Raw genomic sequence first — 19,467 nt, 5'->3', positions numbered from 1 at the left:
TAGCCCGGGGGCAGCTACAGCAAAGGGCTGCCCTGGACCCTGGGAATGTGGAAAGCTGCTGGTAAAGTCACCATTTTAAAATAAAAGTGAGTTTCAGCACTCAGCTGCTCCTGAGAGAGGTATTTGTCTTCTTAATGAGACGGTTCCCATGTCAGAAAGTTGCCTCTTTTCAAGTCACATTTGGTGCAAGGGGAATATTCCTGTCAGTGCTTCAGTTGCACTTGGTTGAAGGCACCATCTGCTGCGACACTGGGCCAGTTTGGCATTTAAAATGTCATTTAGACCGGAAAGCAACTGAGCTTGGATGCTGAGGCAGATGTCATCAGCAAAGGTGAACTTCCATAAGTGAATGAGGTTGCTGACAAAAGGAGTGAATCGCAGAAGCGTTTACAGAGCGCCCTGCGGAAGGCTGCGGATTTTTCTGCACGTGCTTTATGTAATCTGCCTTGGAGAAGCAATGTTACAAGAGATGTCGGTGAAATTCTGCATTTAAAATCCAGCATCTGTGGTTCCTGCTGATTAAAGCAGGATGAGCAGGTTTCTGTCCTCTCCAGAAACGGGATTGATGGGACCTTCCAAACCGAGCTGCTGAGTCCTAGGCTTGCTTCAGCCCAGCGGGGCAGGAGGACAAGCCCATTTTCCTGCCTTTCTGCAGCGCGTTGCTGCACACAAAGCTGTCCAAAACTGCATGCTTCCTCAAACGTTTCTCTTCCAGCTGACAACAAAAAGGACAAACCAGCTCTGAGGCCTCTTTCTTCAGCACAGGAAGAGTTACCGCATCCCTCTCTGCCCCTGGAATACAGAGGCTCGTTCCCAACTGCACCTCCTGACATGTGTTTAGGCTGCAATCCAAAAAATCCGCAGGACAAGGAAGGAAGAGGAATGAAATACGTAGAAAACGCATTAAAAAAGAAGCAGAGGCTAAAATTAATAGAGTTAATTGCTCTACCCAGGTTTGTGCCCATAGGGCACGTATAGATGAGTGTTAGTAATGAAGCTCTTCAGCAGCACTGGAGGAAACTTGGTTCTTAAGGTCAAATAATCCATCAAGATGAAAATATTGAAAGAGTCCTTTCTACCTACCCTGCTCAGTACGGCTCAAATTGCTTTTCAGCTGTGCTCGGTGCTTTTGTTGACTTAAAGTAAATTAAACATTATCCTTTTATAATTAGATAGGTTAGGAGATCTCAGTAAGTGCTACTTCCTACTAATTTAAAGACTAGAACTAGTTTAAAGCAATTAAAGCTAAAAAGACCACCTTTAAATAATTAATTGATATGGAAATTGATTTAATAAGGAAGCAACTGGAGTTTAAGTGACCCAGTCAGGTGGGGATGGGAAGGAAAAGAAGCCAGCACAGAGCCAGCAGTGCAGGTGCTGCGGTGGCTGTTAAGGAGCGAAGTAGGTTTCGTCTTCTTGACAGGCTAACTGCAAACATATAATATATTCAAAACCCTTCTTAGTTGTTCTTTAACAATGATTTTTATAAAGTCAGTGTATTGGGTGTAATTGCCAAGGCGCTGGCAGCGAGGGCTGCAGGGGAAAGTTTATTTAAGATGGGGAAAAACACTGCGGGGGCAGAGGAGGAGGGGAAAAGAAGCGAGCAGCAGCCACGCGGACACCAAGGCGAGAGCAGCAGGGTGAGGTGGTCCTCCAGCCCCCAGAGCAGAGATCCCCCCACAGCCCCAGGAAGAGCCCACTCCAGAGCAGACAGGTATCTCCCGATGGGAACCGCAGCCCGTGGAAAGCCCATGCTGGAGCAGGTTTATCTCGAAGGACTGCAGCCCATGGAGAGAACCCACGCTGGAGCGAGGCGTGGGGAAGGAGCAGCAGAGAGGAGTTCTGGATTGACCACAAACCCCATTCTCCAGCATCGCTGTGGGGGGAGGTAGAGGAGTCGGGAATGAAGGTGGTGAGACTGGGAAGAACCAGGGGGGAGGGAAGGTGGTGTTTAACTTTTTTTTGGGCCTTTGTTTCTCACCTTGCAAATCTATTTTAATTGGCAATAAATTAAAGTCAAGTCCCTTTCGCCCATGATGGTAACTGGCAATTAGTCTCCCCGTCTGATCTCAACCCATGTGCTTTCTATTTTCTCCCCCATCCAGTTGAGGTGATGGAGAGAGTGAGGGGCTGGGTGGGCATCCCACCATCATCAGTTATCTGCAGATTAGGTCATCAGATAGAGGAAGCCTTGTGGAGCAGCTCTGCTAAAAAATGTTGTCAGGCTGGAATAAGAATCAACCAACTGCAAGACAAAAAAAAGCCACAGCCCCAACCAACTCTCTTTCAAATGTGAACTTGCAAACTTCACATTTTTGAGAATGGGTTCTGGCACATTTTACTTCTCTACTTCCCAAAAAAGTGTGCATTCTCAAGCTTCCAAAGACCTTCAAAGTCTGGTCACAACAGGGCAAACAGCCCATCCCAAACTCTTGTGAGAACATTGTCTAATGCATCTCAGTAACACAGAAGTAACAAAAAAAGATTCTTGTGACAGGGGTCACTCTGCTTCTGGCTGAGTTCCCTTAGGGGCAGGAGATGTCATTTGATTACTGTAGCCTTACAGGTTTTGTATTATCATAGAACAGTTTGGGTTGGAAGGGACCTTTAAAGGTCATCTAGTCCAACTCAAATATTATTGATATTATATATATATAATATATGATATTATGTATCATACCACACTAACACAGCAATGCATGCATACTCCTGCACAAAGAGTTTATGAATAGAAATCCTTGATTGGCCTTATTATTCCAACTTATAAATATTTAAAGAGATGGCTTCCTAAAATAGTAGGTGAATAGCACATTAAATGCCATGCAGAGACTATAATAGGATAACGTTAAAAATGAGAATCCTGTATTTCAAATTTACATTTGTATTCTCTTGAACGGTACGAATGTGAGAAGTGGCTGTCACAGGAACAGTTATCATGCTAAAAAGAGTTTGAGAGCTGCTTATGTGAAGACAAGAGCCAGTGACAAAATGAGAAAAAGCCCAGTACCTTGATGAGATTAAGACTTGTCACGTAATCTGTCCGCTGCCTCTTCCCAATGTTTTCTCACTTGTTTTCCCCCCCAATTCAATAAACTAAACTACAGCTGTTATAGGAGGCTTTTATTTTGAACAAAACCAGTGAAAATACAATTTACACTGACAGCCAAAGCTGAGGCAAGTCACATTTGTTGTTGTTGTTATTTGCTAGCTGTTGTAGGTGGGACCCACTCTTGTATCTTCTTGCGAGTAGTAGAGTAAGGAACGTACTGTCCGGGAGTGCCACTCAGATTGAATTTATGGTTCTCCCAGATAAACTTACGAGCAACTGGTGGATGAGTAGTTGGAGGGTCATCCGTCATTGAGTGAAGCCAGCGATGCCTTAAGAGGAAAAAAAGACACATTGTTATTAAGGAATATTACATGATCTATAACAAGCCTTCCTCCTGACTCCCAAGGGTTCTCCCCTGGAGAGACACTTAAGTATTTATTTTGAGAGCAGGGGGAAAAAATTATTTTAATCCAGTATGACTTTGAATGAGACTACAGGATACTGATTTAATGTAGTTACACAAACGTAAGTGATAAATAACAGCTCTGCTTCCAAGGAACTGAAAGCACACCTGAGTCTGAATTTCCTGTTCCTTCGTACACTTACTATTTGGGCAGAGAGTATTTCACTGTTACACGTTTGTATGGCCTTAACCAGCCAGACAGGTCAAGGCACGCACTACAAATGACAAACCCACAAGGTTTTGTTCTGTTGTCTGGGGTTGGTTTTTTTTGTGTTTGGGGGTTTTGTTTTGTTTTTAATTACCAGAAGACTACGCCGCACAATTCCAATACCATCTCCAACGCATTCGTCCCATCCCCACTTGGTATATGGATAAATGATGCAGGTTCACGTAAAACAACCACGTAAATATTTACTGACTGCACAATAAAATGATTAATACCAATCAGTAATGGGGTAATTACCAAGTGATTATAGTGATTATCCTTTACCTATGAACTAAATGTCAATTCTCCCCTGTGCAAACAACATTAACGATCAAGCAAAGTATTTTCCACACCAATTTACAGAAACACTACAGCAGGGATCAACTGAATTGATTGCATCCCTTTTCTATTTCAGTGCCCAAAGGAACTTTCAAACCTGAATAACATTTTAATTATCTGCCAGTTTACATGTACTTCATACTGTATGCACAGTTACGACAGAAGGGAGGTTATGGCTTTTTTTGCAAGCTTATGTATTTTTTACTGAGGTAGAATTAAAGAGGCTTCTGCTAGTCAGCTTTTGCCAAAAACTTGACCTAAAAATAAGAAGTCTTCTATTCCTGTTGTTATTAGAAAGCCTAAAAATTGCATCTTTCAGCCTTTAGCAACAAATCTGGCACACTTCATTGATAGAGCAAAACAAAACCACGATAAAAGTAGTGAGAAACAGACTGACGAGTATATTCTAAATCTGAAGAGCTCTCCAGAAGGCTGATTATTTTTTCAGTCAAATAGCTTCTAGACATTTATTTCAGAAAAAGAAAAGACCTCACAACTTTGGATATAACTTTAGTATAAAAATCTCACTTTAAAAAAAACATGTCAGCCATATGTTCATTTTTTACCAGAAAAAAACCCAAACAAAAACCCCAAATGAAAGCCACACGTTGTAGGACTAAGAACTGCCAGGAAACTGGCTTGAATAACAAACCAAATGGAACCATAAGATCCTTTAAAAGTAAGAAGAAAAAGCTCGTCCGGAGACAAATGGTCTCCTATGGGAAAAATCACCCACTTTGGAGTTTGAAAGCTATAGACACGTTCAGATGAAGTGATCCAATGCAACATGGATGGGAGGGAGATCCCTCTCTTCCTTCCCTCACTCTCCTTTGTAAATCTGGTCTAATTCGAAGTATACATTTCCCACTACTTCTATTAAAAAAAGAAGATTTTGGGTAATGATTTCTGTCTGGAAGAAAGTGGCCTCACGGCACTACTAATCACGTTGTGGTCTGGAGATACAAGATCAGGCCCTGCTTGATTTTAAACCTGGTATTACCAGGTTATTATTTCAGAAAATGCCCTGGCCACATTACACGAGAACTCACTCCCCCAGTTCACGCCCGTTAGAAGAATTCTGTGTACTACTAGTGGGCTTCATACTACCTGAGATATCACAGGTCCTGTGACAGCTAGCATCAAAGTTGGCAGAAACGCTGTAGAACAGCTAACTTGACAGAGGTGGGATCACATGCTCATACCCAACAAGCCGGCCCTCTGCTGCTAGCACAAAGAAACACAGTTTGTGGCATTGGAGGAAGGGGAAAAGAACAGTCCATGGGCCCGTATGCATTCTGCCAATACTGGCTGAAGTACTGTGTTTCAAAATGCTTTGTAGTATCACCCCAGAGCAGCCCCAGTTTGTCAAACCCGCTTACCATAACCTACAGAGGGAACTTAAAACACACACACCCCTTCACCTAGTGACGCTTCTGGTAATAATGGATAGGGAACCTGCAAACAAACCCCTGTTTTTGTACCTATCACCGTGCCTCACCATCCTCCCGTTCCCCCCAGAGTTATGCACACCAACAGGACAAACAAAAAAATTGTTTCCTCAGACAGAAATGTAGTTACAAAGGCCCTGAAAGACAGGCTGGAGCAGGTACAGCACAAAAACTCTATTAAAGCTCAGTTATAATCAAACAGATTTCAAGCTTGCATGATGTGTGGCACCTCTTTGGTTACAAGCGCACAGATGTTGTACCCTCACTGCTTGAAATGTCAGAAAAAATATCACTGATATTGACTTATTCATTTAACTCGGAAGACAGAAAACAGAATAGTTTCATTCTGTCATTTAAACTACTGTTTTGCAGCTTTTCTAAGACTAAATCTGTGAAGTCTTTTAAAATACAGTATTTTGAAGTAATTAATATATTTGCTTTCAGGACTGTTTGAAGTTCTATAACATCAATATGAAATCGGGCTCCAATTTAACTAGATCAGCAAAACCAATCACTAAATCTCATTTTCTCCCTGGAAGGTAGAAATAAAATTGTTCAGCTATGAGACGCATCAGTACAGTCACAGGTACCAAAATACCTGAAGTGATTTCAAAAGTTTGTTTAGAACTCCATCCACTGTTAAGTACACTTTTATTATTTAAGAGTTTCAGGGCTTAAGTCCGGTCACAACAGATTTCCCCTTAGAAGCCCAACATGTGACTTATAAAAGCATTTCTATTTGCAAAGAGTCTGTTCTCTCAAACAAAAGCTCCCGTTCTCCACTTAAGCATAATACGTAAAAACTGAAAACTTTATTTTGGGAAGACTTTTCCCTTAACACTCTCCCTCAAAGAGTCCTTTGAAGCCCTGATGTCTCATAGACTCTACTCCCAGATGCTCAAAAAAAGCTTTTCATGCACTAGATTGAACAGCATGAATAAAGAGATTTGACGTCTTGCAGATGGCCAGATTTCTATACAAACTCTGCCTATAAATCCATGCATGGAAAAACAGGATTGAAAAGCAATTAATGACTTAAAACCTACAAAGCAGCAGACAACTTACACAGAGCAAAGAAAATAAGGAGGATAGCAGAAGCTCTGAAGAGGCTGAAGCAGCTTCCTGAATCACACAACAGAGTCACTACACCAAGCAGACTGAGGACAGCAAAGCCTCTGGACTTTTCCTTGGGTAAACAGATGAAAGGCACCTCAAAGCATCTTCAAATGATCTCAAGACTATGTAGAATTTTCTCCCGAGTCTTAGACAAATATTTAAAAGCAAAGATATTTCCAACTGAAGCTACGTGGGACAGGAGCCAATTATATGATGTACAAGCTGTCAAACAAGAACCGATGCTACACAAACTCTGTAGCTACTACCATATGTGCATCTGCAAGGTTCAGGAACCGTCTATGTAAGTTCAGGATGTTTGCCAACTTGTTAGCATCCACTTTTTTCAACAAGTTAACCATGCGGCAATAAAACAAACAAGAAGTGAAGATGTGCGTTACGGTCAAAGGGCAGAGAAGAATGAGAAGAGAAGGAAAAAGGGACAAAACCCATGTGTTTATTTGTTTACACATGGGAAGTAACTTTGATCTCTCATGCACGGTATGATACGATAGCACTGCATAGTAACAAGACAGCATGCCATTTACCTGAAAACGCAATACTAGCATTTAATCTAGTTATAATACCCACAAATTTATTGTGAAGCTACTGAAAGGACATGAATTTTACACCCACACCCTTCCTTTTCTGTTCATTTTTTCTGTTTTGTTTTCCTTGGTGGCAGACTTGAAAAGCAGCACTTTTACAGGAGAACAACACATTTCTTTACATGTTTTAGTATGTTGGCGCTTTAAGTCTGAGATGCTACATTCCTCCCTCTTTCAGCTGTCAGATCAACTAACAAAGAGGATGTAGATTACTAAACTGAAGTTAAATTTGAAATATTTCATTGTATGAAGTCAGCACTCATGAAGCTCCTTCCAAAGATGTCAGATTTGCACCATAAGGAAATAAATATTGAAGTACAGGACAGACGTTACACATACGTAGGACAGTTCTGGCAAAATGAAGTGCCCCTGCAAAAGGAGGATACTATTATCAAATTACAGTTCCTCTTTCCCCACAAGGCATAATATACTGAAAGAGAAAATGACTTTTAACTAGCTTATATACATAAACCTCAGTTGCCAATTTGTTTTTGCAAAGTATTTGGCCAAAACACAAACCAAATTACATTAAACCAGACAAAGTGTTTGAACAGCCATGAAAGCCTTTGAAGATGATGCAAGAGACGAACACCTAGCATCTAGGATATCAGGCCTTGACTTGCATGGACTTTGTATACTCTCAAAAGGAAGTCTTACTCCACAACATAACCCTGCTGAAAGTGGAAAATTGGGCTCCAAGTCGTCACCCCCTCAGTGGGCTCAAGCTGAGCCTCCCAGAATCCTCCAAATGCAAACCCGCGCTCTTCAAAATTTCAGCTACAAGAGTATCCTGAATAGCAAATAGGAGCCTATGGCAGAAATAAGCAGACACATAGGGAACTTTTGCATAAGATGCAAACATAACCTGAAAATCAAGAGTGACATAGGAGACGTAGAGGGGGGAAAAATGCTACTCTCTCCTCTGATCCCAAACAGATTAAGGACAGTAAGATACTCAGTCCTCGCCCCTGACCTTGTTTCAGTGGCAATAACCAACAAACCCGTAATTGTGAGGGCCAAAGCAGCTAGAAATACAAGTCTGGAAGGGATTTAGACATTGCATATGCTTTAGACCTAGGGAAGTATCAGCTACATCCATGTCACTCCCAGCAAGATGCCTCCTTAATTTGTTATGGAGTAGCTGGCTTGCTCATCTTCCCAAACCAAGTTATGCCAGTGAAGATGAGTAGAATTTTTTAGTGGTAAGGATAGTAATGTCCAATCTGTATCACTTCCTCTGTAATTCAAACCTACTGCTTCCTATTCTACCCATCTGTCCGTGGCAGATGGACTATGCCTTTCCCTTCTGCAAGAGATTAAATGCTTCAACATTATATCCATGGTCATTTCCTCTCCTTTTTAAGCAACCCCAATTCTTTCCAACTGTCCTCAGAGGTCTGATTATTCTTGATGCTCTTCTCTAGGCTTCTTCCACTGGTCTATGTGTGTGTGTTTGGTTTTGTTTTGTTGGTTTTTTTTTTTTTTAAGAGCATGGTACCAGACAGGAGTGCTATACCTTATGTAAGTCTTCCTGGTAATAAGCAGAAAGCAAGAGTCACTTTCCATGACCGCAGGCAGTAACTCTACTTCTCAGGATGGCACACTTCTTTCTCAGCACTACGATAACGTGGACTGACTCAACCTGTCATCCCCATAACACCTCGATCATCCTGCAGCACTGCCCATTGCTCTCCTCCTGCACACCATAAAGTAAGAGGCTGCAGGTACCAGAGGAGCAGGGTCCTGCCCTCTGTCTCTGCACTCAGCCACATGATTTCACTCCTCCTTTTCCTCTTGCGATCATGACATGAGACAACACAACTTGCTATGTTGCCAAACTTAGGAGTGCAGATAACTTGCAGCTGGTAACAACATTAATGAAAAAAAGCAGCACGGAGCTATCTGATTCATCTATCTACCTTTTACAACCCTAACATTTCATTTCTCTATGCAGCCTTTGATTAAGGGGGGGAAAAAGCTAACACTATTTGAAGTACACTTCCTTACTAGAACCTGCCTAGAACATTTCACCCAGGGTTACGCTTGCCTGTGATCCAAGTATGCTTCTGCCATGGCAGGTGGGAGGGCGGATGGAGAGAGTTATAACCCCTATACACCTTGCCCTAGGAAGAACGTGAACTGCATTACTATCAAAAAGTACACATTCAAGATAGCCAGTTTCTACTATGAAAACTCTTTGCCTGTTGAAGTATTTTTGGTATCCTAACTAATACTTACAAGCTGCTCAGGAATTCCCAAGGGGTCACATGTTCCTCTTAATCTTAATGCTAACATTTTCTTCCCTGAAGCCTTTCAAAAGCTTTTCTACAGAGCCAAAAGTATAAAGCATTAAACCTGCAAGTCATTTATCTGTATCATCTTCCTGCTTGGTTTTTGATTATTTTTGAGCAAACAGAAAAATGTTTTTGCTGGTAATGAGTGCATCTGTACATACTGTATGTAAGTTGTGGCAACGCGTGAATGTGCAGGGTATGCCAGTTGTGTAAAACAGTATCTATCACCTGGGGCTCCTGGAGGGGGTTTGCTAACTGTAGTATTTTTAGGTTGGGAGATAAATGAACGTGGAACAAAAGACGATACTGGGCCTTCTAACGTAACAGTAAAATAGAAATGAGCTCAACAGCCCAACAATCACAGCAATTCTGTAATGGAGACTTCTCTGAAAGCACTGCATAGAGTGCACACAGACATTGGTACAAGTGGATTTAACTTTTATCATTTCTATATTCACACAGCACACCCCATCAGTGTGTTCAAAAATGAAAGCACTGAGCCCCTGCAAACAACATGCTCTGAACAGCAGGAGACGAAACAAGTATTTTGGCTTTCATAACTAACAGTGTAAAAGATGTAAAGATGTCTTCATGGAGGAAAAAAAAAAGTGCCTGATACCTTGTATAGCATAACAAGAAGATTAATGCTAATCACTCCCAATGCAAGTATTGAGGGAATTTTAAAAAAAATCTAATTATCTTGTCTCCAAAGTAGATATCAACATCTTTGTTTTGAAGATAGAAAAAAACCCAGAGTAACAAAGAGGTTAAATAACACAACCAAGTCAGAATAAACTACAAGCCTAGGTATTCTGGTATGGCAACATTTTAAAAAAGCAACAGTCTCAATTCCCTGTATAGCAGACATGTCAAAACAACTCTCTTGATTTCCTTCAGACTGTGATTTCAGTACATCCGTTGTCAAAAGACATTACACCAATTATTTCAGAATACTGAAAATATTCAATAGTTCCTAAAAACGGTACTACAATATGTTATTATATATGAGATGTCTTTTCTTGCTGCTTTTTCCTTTTCTCCAGTATCTGACAGAAGACAAAGGGCAGCTAAATGAATCTGCATTTTGTTTTTTCCAGACAGTTGTTTTCAGAACTTTTCAATATACCAGAATGTTTTTTTTCCAATTCATCACACATGAAATACAAGGTCCACCTAATGGTATTTCAAAAATCATTCATGTTCCACAATCCTGAAGGCAAACGACTGACCCCAAAATGTATGCATTTTAGTACATACACTAAGACGCACAGTGTATTCAACAGCGAGAAACAAGGAGAAAAACAACCTCTAGTATGACTTACACTGAAGGGGAAAAAAAAAGGAAGAAAGCGTTTTTCCTGCACATCTGCTAGTGTCCTCCATACTTCCCAAGAAAATGGTGTAACTATACATACAGTAGGATTTTTATGAGTACTACAAAACCATTACAAACTAGTTAGCATCACTATTAAAAAAAAGGAAAATCTGAAATCTCTAGGTTAGCCCTGGTCTTAAACCTTGATTTTGCTAAAAGTGTCATCTTTAGGCATGACAGTTGCAAAATATTTTCTGAAAGTAACACCAGCATAAACAATGTAGTAAAATCTGCTTCCACCTGCAGAAGGTATAACAACATACATGCAAAATGCTCTACTGAGCTGAACTAACTAAAACCCAGAGTCGAAAATCAGCATTTAGAAGAATTATTCAGATCACAACTCAGCTGTTACAATGGTACTTTATATACTTCCTAGTTGACTCAAGGATGACAAACTTGTCTCAACTTTACATCTGTGGAAGGGAGGGCTACTGCTTTAAGAAATTAACTTGGTTTTGTTTTTAAACTGACAGGACAGATACAGGACCAAATGAAACTCTTTGTTAATAGAAGTAATTTCACACAATCTAATTTATTTCCAGTAAATTTCTGGGTACAAAAAACCCACGAATTTCCTGCATAGTTGCACAACCCCAGTGTTACACTGACATCAGCTTGTACAATATAGTAACAGTCTCAATTCAGAACTCTATGCCATATTAACAATTTAAGGCAGTATACCATCAGATGAAAACAAAACCCCAGAGCCTTACAATTTTGACAGCATTTATTCCCAGTCAAAATACTTCTGTTTTCAGAGGGGTATCTAATCAGTACAGAATTACAGACCTGTAATCAGTACAGGTCAGTGATTTAGATGTGTCACAAAGCTAGGAGATGTGTCACGAAGCTAGGCTTCCTACGTAAGAATAAATATCTAAGGTTGCCATGGGATATACAAATTTATCAGCAATCAAAAAAACAAACAAAAAAAAAGATTAGTACTGCACAACTACATTTCCTGACAAAAATACCTTAGAACGCAGGACTGTTTACCCTTTTATGACCCATTGCACTGACCAATCTTGAAAATAATGAAACATTTACTGTTTCTCCTAGGGCAATTTTTTCCACATTGATAGGAAAACAAGTTTTTCTACCTCATTCTTTTATATGATCTAAACAAGCTATTTAATCCTAGAAACGTGACTTTGATACTCAGGAAGATGCCCTTTGCCAAAGTTTGTAAGGACACAATAAACAACACATAAGCACGAGCAAAGAAAAAAAAAAATCCCAACAAAACTCATGCCTCAAAATAAGGAAAATCTTGAAAACTGGGACAGCCTAATAGCGAAAAGATAAAAACTAGAACCAAACAACAGTTACTCTGCAGATAATGAGGAACAGCCCTGCACTGGCAGGAACGTGCTAGTTTTGGAGATTTTAATGTCACTTCTGAAAAACAATGCCATTAAGCTCTTACTGGAGAAGACAGAAAAAAACATTAACTGCATTAAACATAATTTTACAGCTGGGAGAATCTGAAACAAAACTGACTACCTAGACAGTCTACCCACGCATTTCTCAAATGTTCTAATGAGAGCCACAATTTAGGAGTTTAGATATCTTGGCCTTGGCACACATCATCTATCATAGGAAGAATAAAAGCCAGTGTTCACCGATGTTCAGCATCCCCAAGCACCTCCTATTTCATATCACCTTTCATTACTTTGTGTCTGAAGTGCGATTCATATTCCTCAAGAATCGGGTAGAGATTGTTTTTGCTGGCATACACCGTTGTTTTATTTGGTGTGTGTTTTTCCTGAGTTGTTTAGGAAGACAAAAAAAATACTAACAGCTGTGGCCACAGCCCTTCTGAAACTCAAGGTAGTACAGAATTATTGCTGAAATGCATGAACAGAAAATAAAACCTTAAGAAAAAAATACAGTCAAGTAGCAGTCAACATATAGAGCATCCTGGATCTTTGCTGTTCATCATCTTGTAGCGTATCAATGTATATTAATTGAACCAATTATGCTGATAATGGCTGTGGATTAAGGAATGTTGTTCCATCATTGCCTTTGGTTCTTTAGGTTTTTGTCTAGAATGGGTAAGAAAAGTATTTTTTCCACCTCTGGCTGCTCAATGCTATTGTAGGCTTTGCCAAACCATTAAGATGAAATCGCAACTAATACGGAAAACTGGAAGACTGGCTTGACCTGCTCAATCCTGCTGGCAAAATGCTCTTATTCTAAGAAGCAGTGAGTGCAACTGTCAGGATGGTGAGTGATATAACGTTATGAATGCAGTGCAAAGTTAAAAGTAACAAGTTTGAAATCTTCTGGTCATATATAGGACAGCTGCGTCCTATATGTAAGAAAGCTTAATTACCATAAAATTGTTGTGGGTTTTTTATAATCTTCTGCTTTGTAATATAAGAAAATATACAGGCAGTTACATAATTGGTATCTGTCCACATTATTAAGCTAAATGGTTTACCATTCAGGAGGCACCATACTTCCATCAACTTCCCAGAACGTATTTTTGCCATTCATCTCATCAGTATAGATTACCCATCTGTGTCGACCTTAAATAAACAAATGGAAATATTGTATTAGCTAAAAGAAATAAATAATTTTCATATAAAGTAGAAAATTCATAAAAACACAAGGAAAAGTATTTTGAATAGAAGTATCTACCATTATGGGCACTTATTTCAAAGTCAGTACAGCTTTTATTTTTCTAAGTCTTCTGCGTTTCCACTGTTACTGTATTTTTATATGGCTGAATCTAACGCTCTCACGCGAAAGCAAGTATTAGCTATTGTATAAATAACAGGAAATCGGAACTTACAAAATTTTCAGGCAGAGAAAGATCTTTGGGGATTTTTTTCCCCCATTGGGAATCATCTTTTCCAAAATGACATTGCCGTTAGTAACCTCGGATTAAACCAAGTTTCAGCCACATAAATCTACCACGCAATGTTTACCAGCAACTGCTTTCCCCAGGTACCCTACAAGTTAACCTACAGTAGGCAGAGGCCTAACCAGCATGTCAATTACTTACATGTCACCTTCATTGTTTCATGTGCTACCTTTTTAACTGCACTACAAATATTACTTAAAATCCCATTATTTAAAGAAGTTTAAGCTAACCTGTGTTTCTTTGCCCTGAAGTGATCATGTAAGTAAGTACAGCTGTGAGGTAGTTTTAAAGGCAGTTCTCTTTTTCCCTCCACCTGTTAAGCTACCAATTTTTAGGTCAAGGACTAAATTCGTCTCTCAATCACATCATCGCACAGGTACACGTACACAGAAAGCACCTGACTGGCTTAAAGTTATCCCATATTTATTACGTCAGATTGAGTATGTTTGCAAATGAATTGAGGGAAGCGGCAGAGAGACAGAAGATGTCAAAGCATTTCTATGAGCCCCCTCCCTAAGACTCACACAGGTCAAGCGTGAGGAAGCTGGGCAGGCAAGAAGTTCTATTTCACCAGCAGAAACTACGCAATCTATATGAAGTTGGACAGTCAGTCAGGAGGTGTTCACATTAGCACACATACCAAAGAAGTTTCTTCTGTCTTCATAGTACTTGTTTCCATATTTGTCAGTTCCTATCAGCGTACCAGTCTTCAAATCATTGACCCTGTCAATTCCCAAAACAGGTTTCAATTGACATCATCTCAGAATGAAGTTGTGATAGAGGTTTCTTAGGGGTTGGTAAAAAATCTGTAATGAAAACTCTTAAACACATATATGTAAAGCTATTTTTCAAAAAATATCCAAGCTTAAGGATTGCAAAACTTAATCACCAATTCCTGCAACTAGTGTCAGCATGCCTTTACTGTGTAGCCCACTGATAGGATAATAAAAGTCATACAAAAAGGCTTTTGGAGGCTATTACTTATTTAAAAGCTCTTTATAGTGGAAGATAAAGCAACTCTGCAATATAGCACAATTTAACACACACAAATCCTTAAATACCATGGAAGGGAGTCCCAGAGACACATGTTAATTCACTTAGTTGAATATGTTACCGTCCTTCTCAACTATTTTTTACTATCATTTCAGCTTGAATTGCCATGGAAAGCGGTCAGTACTGAACCAGCTTAAGAGATCTCACACATCTATGTGGGCACTAACCTCCAGAAGAGGGACAGAAATATTTTAAGCCATTGTAGCGTCTTGCCGAGGAGATGCATGGTAAGCCCTAAATAAAAGTGTTACTTTCTAGCTTTTGCACAACTGTGAAAAATGCAAACATTTAGCCTGCAACTTCAGGAGACTCAGACTGACACAGGTAAGGTATATACCAGTTTCAACTCTTTATACAGAACATATTTTAACATTACTGTACATATCAATAATTAAACTGAACCTACGGTTTACATTCTGACGATAAAGCCTTACAATTACTGAAGTGCACTTTTCCCCCTGGATCCGCATCTTTGCGTTCCTTTTTACTGACATTTATGCTAGGCAGAATTACATAAGGAAAAGTTTACTCTCAAAGGTTTTAGTTGTTTACAGTACTATACGCACTCTCAACTCAGTCCCAAGTGACAGAAGAGATGTGCACATGCATGCTTCTTTAGTTGGGAACTGACAGATAAAGTTTTTTTGTTGGTTTTTTTTTCTCCCAGAGTCCACGAAAGCAATAAACACTCCACCAAGTACTATTTTAAACCTACACGGTCCCAGGCAGAAAGATTCTCTGATGCAGCTCTCCTCTGTCAAAGAAACGCTCAAAGATCCCTGGATCAGCTATTCAATCCCGAGCTCCCAACTTCAGAAAAAGAAGAGACACTTCACTGCTGCTCTCTCTTCCTTCCTCCCCTCCCTTTCTTGTAAGGGTTCTTACACCCTTGTCCTGACTTCGTCCCCTGAGTACTGATATCAAACATTAAGATGTATTTATGGCTTACAGAGGATACATTCCAGCTGATTTCACTGAGTCTTGAGCGAGGAGGATGTTTCCAGGTACGCAGGCTCTTAATAATTTGACTTCTACTGCATAAAACCTGTTCCACCCTCCTTACTGGGAAGCACATTGACAAAAGCAGGGAAATTCAGAACAAAACCCTTGCAGAGAAAGACCTGGGTAAATAACTTTTCCAAGTTACCAGTAGTTACTTCTTAAACATTTCAATTGTTGCAAGAAAGACACATCTTGATTACTCTTTCCGTAAGTGCCAAGTCTTTTCCTTGAGCTGGGACACAGGATTCAATGGCTTGAAAAGCAGATGGGAAGCAGCAGCTATGTTTGTCACTTGTATGGTTATGAGGATCAGGTGTGATTCTCCACCTAGCACACACCTCTCCTAACTTTGGACTTCTGAAAGAAAAAGGAGAGCACTGGCTCTAACCTTGCTCCCTTTTTCTGCATAGTAGAAAGACGTCAACACAGCCTGTGATCTTTGATTCACAAAAGCTCCCTGACAAGACATTCATGCTTAGGAAGAGGTACTCAGGTGAAACCTAATACTCAAACTCTTCTTCTACGCTTTTATTTCCCCAGCTCCATTTCTTCTTGAGAACTGCCAGTGTCATAGCTACAGCCTCAGAAGGGAAACAAAGTGGAGAAAACAACTTTGGGGAGCGATGACAGGAAATAAAAATAGTAGTAAAATACTAGCTGGGGAAATCATATGTTGTCTTAACTTACACTGCTTAACAGCTTGAAATTTCCCTCTAAAAATTTTTTTCAAGAGGAAGGTCTCTCTGAGCTACTCTCTACAGTGGAGACAGAAAAGCCAGAAGTTGCCTGTCACCACAGCTAGGAGGAATACAAAGACAAAGTTAAGACCCCCTGAAAGTCAAGCTGACTTCAGAAAAACATAGAAAATTTTGCAACAAAACAAATGAGAAAATAATTTAAAATGGATAATAATTGTAAAGGGAGCGATACATTGACTGACAGGAAGGCGACAGCATGCTCAGCTAGAAGAGACAGAGAGATGATTGAAGGTTACTAGTGAAGTTCCACAAAGAACGTTGATGTCAGGAGCCTTATTTAACACTTTACAGGGTTTCTAACTAAACTTAATTAAAACAAAACCAAAACAGAAACCCCACCCCCAAAAAGCACAGGGGTCTGACAGGTTATGATACTACCATACAGAGGAAGGTCACATTATTGTATGGGAAGTTCCATACTGTCTTCAGGACTGGACTGATACCACCAGAATGAAATTCAACGGTATGAAGGTCATAGCACAAGGTGATGCAACCGGGAGACTAATAAGATCTGAACCATTGTGTGCGTAATCACAAGGAAAACATCTGGATGTCACAAGGCAATAATGAGCTGCCAATTAAGTGACATGTGGGGGAAAAAGACAAGCTGATCCTAGGATGTCCCAGGTGAACTGAGCTGCCTTCAGGGAACAAAGCAAGTACTAAAGCCACTGTATGAAAATACTTATGAGGCCTGATCAGCAGCTGCGTAAAATGTTATGTTTTACTGTTCATGACAGATCAATTTAAAGTATAAGAAATAACAGAGAAAGGGCTACTATGATGACTGGGGGAAAAAAAGTCTTCAAGAAGGCTCAGAAAGCTTGGCTTATTTATTCTAGTGTAAAAGATATACAGCAGTGAACTTCACCTTTGTGAATCCTCTCTATCCCACGCTCCTTCCCACTATTAATTTAAAAAAGGCTTTTTGGCTATATGGTCAAGCCTGCAACATTCACTGGGTGCTGAAGGAATGTTCTATTACTTTTCCAAGACCAGCTACAAAGATAACACAAGTTACTGACACTGCTGAGTTTGGATCTTGTACCATTCAGACTTTCACCCTGCATTTCATCAAGGATCTAAATTAAAAAAAAGAGTACCTTAGGAAATCTGCAGCTCCTCCTATTTGGGAGGAGCCTCAAGAGCACTGTGTCACAACCCAAAACACTCTTCTCAAGGTAGAGTTGAGACGGGGCAAAAAAACCCCAAAACAACAGGAGACAGTTTAATATGGACGAGTGAGAGGTTCTGTGCATGGGGGACCAAGTACCCAGGCATGACTGGAAATAAAGGCAGTGCCTAATTCTGCCAAAAATGACACTGGGGCTAGACAGCACCCAGAGCTGAGCAAAGGTCAACGGTGACAACCTGCTGCCAAAGAGCGGCAGATGTACGCTTTGAAGCGTTAAAGAATTACAGCTAGTGAGACAGATGAATTAATTCTCTGGCTCCCAGGCGAAGGATGGCTTTCAGAACCGCACAGCGGTCAGTCCAAGCAAGCCACTGCCAACCTGAGGTGGTCCAGAGTCAAGAGCCGTCGTGCCAGTGCCATGGCGGGCGGCAGAAGCCCCGGAGGCGGCAGAGCGGAGTGTCACCGCGGCGGGCACGGCCCGTGACGAGCGGGCCACGAGGAAGGGCTGAGGCCGGACGCCGGGAGCCACAGCGCCCGCGGGGGAGCGCAGGGAGGGCTGCACCCAGCGGCCTCCTCCTGAGCCCAGGCCCGGCACCGCGTACCGCCCGCCGTCAGGCACAGCCCGCCCACCGCCCTGGCGCTGCGGTGAGCAGCGGCGGCCCTCCCGTCCCGCCCCGTCCCCTCACCCCCGCCACCCCAGCTCCGTCAGAGGCAGGGCGCCCGCCGCCCGGCCGCCACCCGCCAAGGTGACCCCGCGGGGCAGCGAAGGGGGAGCGGGGAGTCCCCCGCCGCCTGCTCCGGGCTCGCCGGGCGCCCCGTTACCTCAGCAGCTGCCACAGGGCGCCGCGGACGCCGCCGTGGCCGCCGAGGTGCTTCATAGCCCGCTTCAGCAGCTGCACGTACTCCGCCATCTTGGGGCGGTGCCGCCCGCTCCCGGCGTCGCCGCCGTCCCGGCCCACGGCCGCTCCGCCTCCCGCCCCTCGGCGGGGCAGCACCGCCCCGTCCGCCCAGCGCCCGCGGGAGGCCGGCAAGGTCGAGGTGGTGTCGCGCCGTCCGCCGTTTGCTTGGTGGTTACCCAAACACCGCCCCGGCGGGACCGGACGTGGCTCTCCCTGGCCTGCCCCGGAGAACGGGGGAGAAGGGAGCTTTAGCCGGTGGTGCCCTGCCCAGCAGCCCAGGACGTTGCTGCTGATCCCACCTCAGCTTCGCAAGCGGCTCTTCAGCCATCCCCTCCTGCTCTGTCACCCGCTCCGATGAGGGATATGGTTCCGATGAGGAATATGTCTCCATCGTCCTTGTTAACTCTCCTGCGAAGAGCTGTAGGCTGCATTTAGACGCCCCGACCACCTCTTCACCAGGCTGTAGGTGCAGAACCCAAACCCCATCTTCACAAATCCACATGTCCTTGGCTGTTGCAACAACCCTCTGCTGGAGCAGGATCTCAACATCCCGCTTGAACAGGACCCTGGTATCCCAGATATCACCTCAGCAGCCGAGGGGATGATAATTTCCCTGGACTGGCAGACCACCCTTCTCCAGTGCAGCTAGCACATGGTTTGCTTTGTTTGTGGTAACAGAGCAACTATCCAGAAACATCCAGCAGTGAGATCCTTCTTCTGGCCTTTGCTAAGGTTGCTGAAGAGTATTTTCTGATGAAGACACAGCGGTTTTGGCTTCCAACCTGCATAGTCTAGATCCATAAAAAGAGCATTTGCCTAGTGCTCACATGTGAAGATCAGCAAGAGACAAAGGT

The 19,467-nt window shown here is 42.0% G+C and overlaps 1 protein-coding gene across 1 annotated transcript; it reads right to left on the bottom strand.

The window, feature by feature from the left end:
- Positions 1 to 3,105: 3,105 nt before the first annotated feature.
- On the bottom strand, positions 3,106 to 18,695 carry NDUFA12 (NADH:ubiquinone oxidoreductase subunit A12). The gene is made up of 4 exons (XM_054181026.1): positions 18,537 to 18,695; positions 14,407 to 14,489; positions 13,341 to 13,428; positions 3,106 to 3,378 (listed from the first exon to the last, which is right to left on the bottom strand). The coding sequence occupies exons 1-4, from the start codon at positions 18,623 to 18,625 to the stop codon at positions 3,198 to 3,200; spliced, it is 441 nt and encodes a 146-aa protein (XP_054037001.1). The 5' UTR covers positions 18,626 to 18,695; the 3' UTR covers positions 3,106 to 3,197.
- Between the last annotated feature and the right edge of the window lie 772 nt (positions 18,696 to 19,467).

This window comes from Rissa tridactyla, chromosome 1, assembly GCF_028500815.1.
Source record: "Rissa tridactyla isolate bRisTri1 chromosome 1, bRisTri1.patW.cur.20221130, whole genome shotgun sequence".
Lineage (NCBI taxonomy): Eukaryota > Metazoa > Chordata > Aves > Charadriiformes > Laridae > Rissa > Rissa tridactyla.
Note: the sequence above shows the minus strand (reverse complement) of the source record. Positions and strands in the feature narration are given on the sequence as shown.

Excerpts from the sequence above, each read along its gene's own strand:
- NDUFA12 (XM_054181026.1), bottom strand. The coding sequence starts at position 18,625 with ATGGCGGAGTACGTGCAGCTGCTGAAGCGGGCTATGAAGCACCTCGGC. Across the intron at positions 14,490-18,536 it reads GCCCTGTGGCAGCTGCTGAG|GGTCAATGATTTGAAGACTG; the intron begins GTAACGGGGCGC and ends GGGAATTGACAG. Across the intron at positions 3,379-13,340 it reads AGTATGGTGCCTCCTGAATG|GCATCGCTGGCTTCACTCAA; the intron begins GTAAACCATTTA and ends TTTCCTCTTAAG.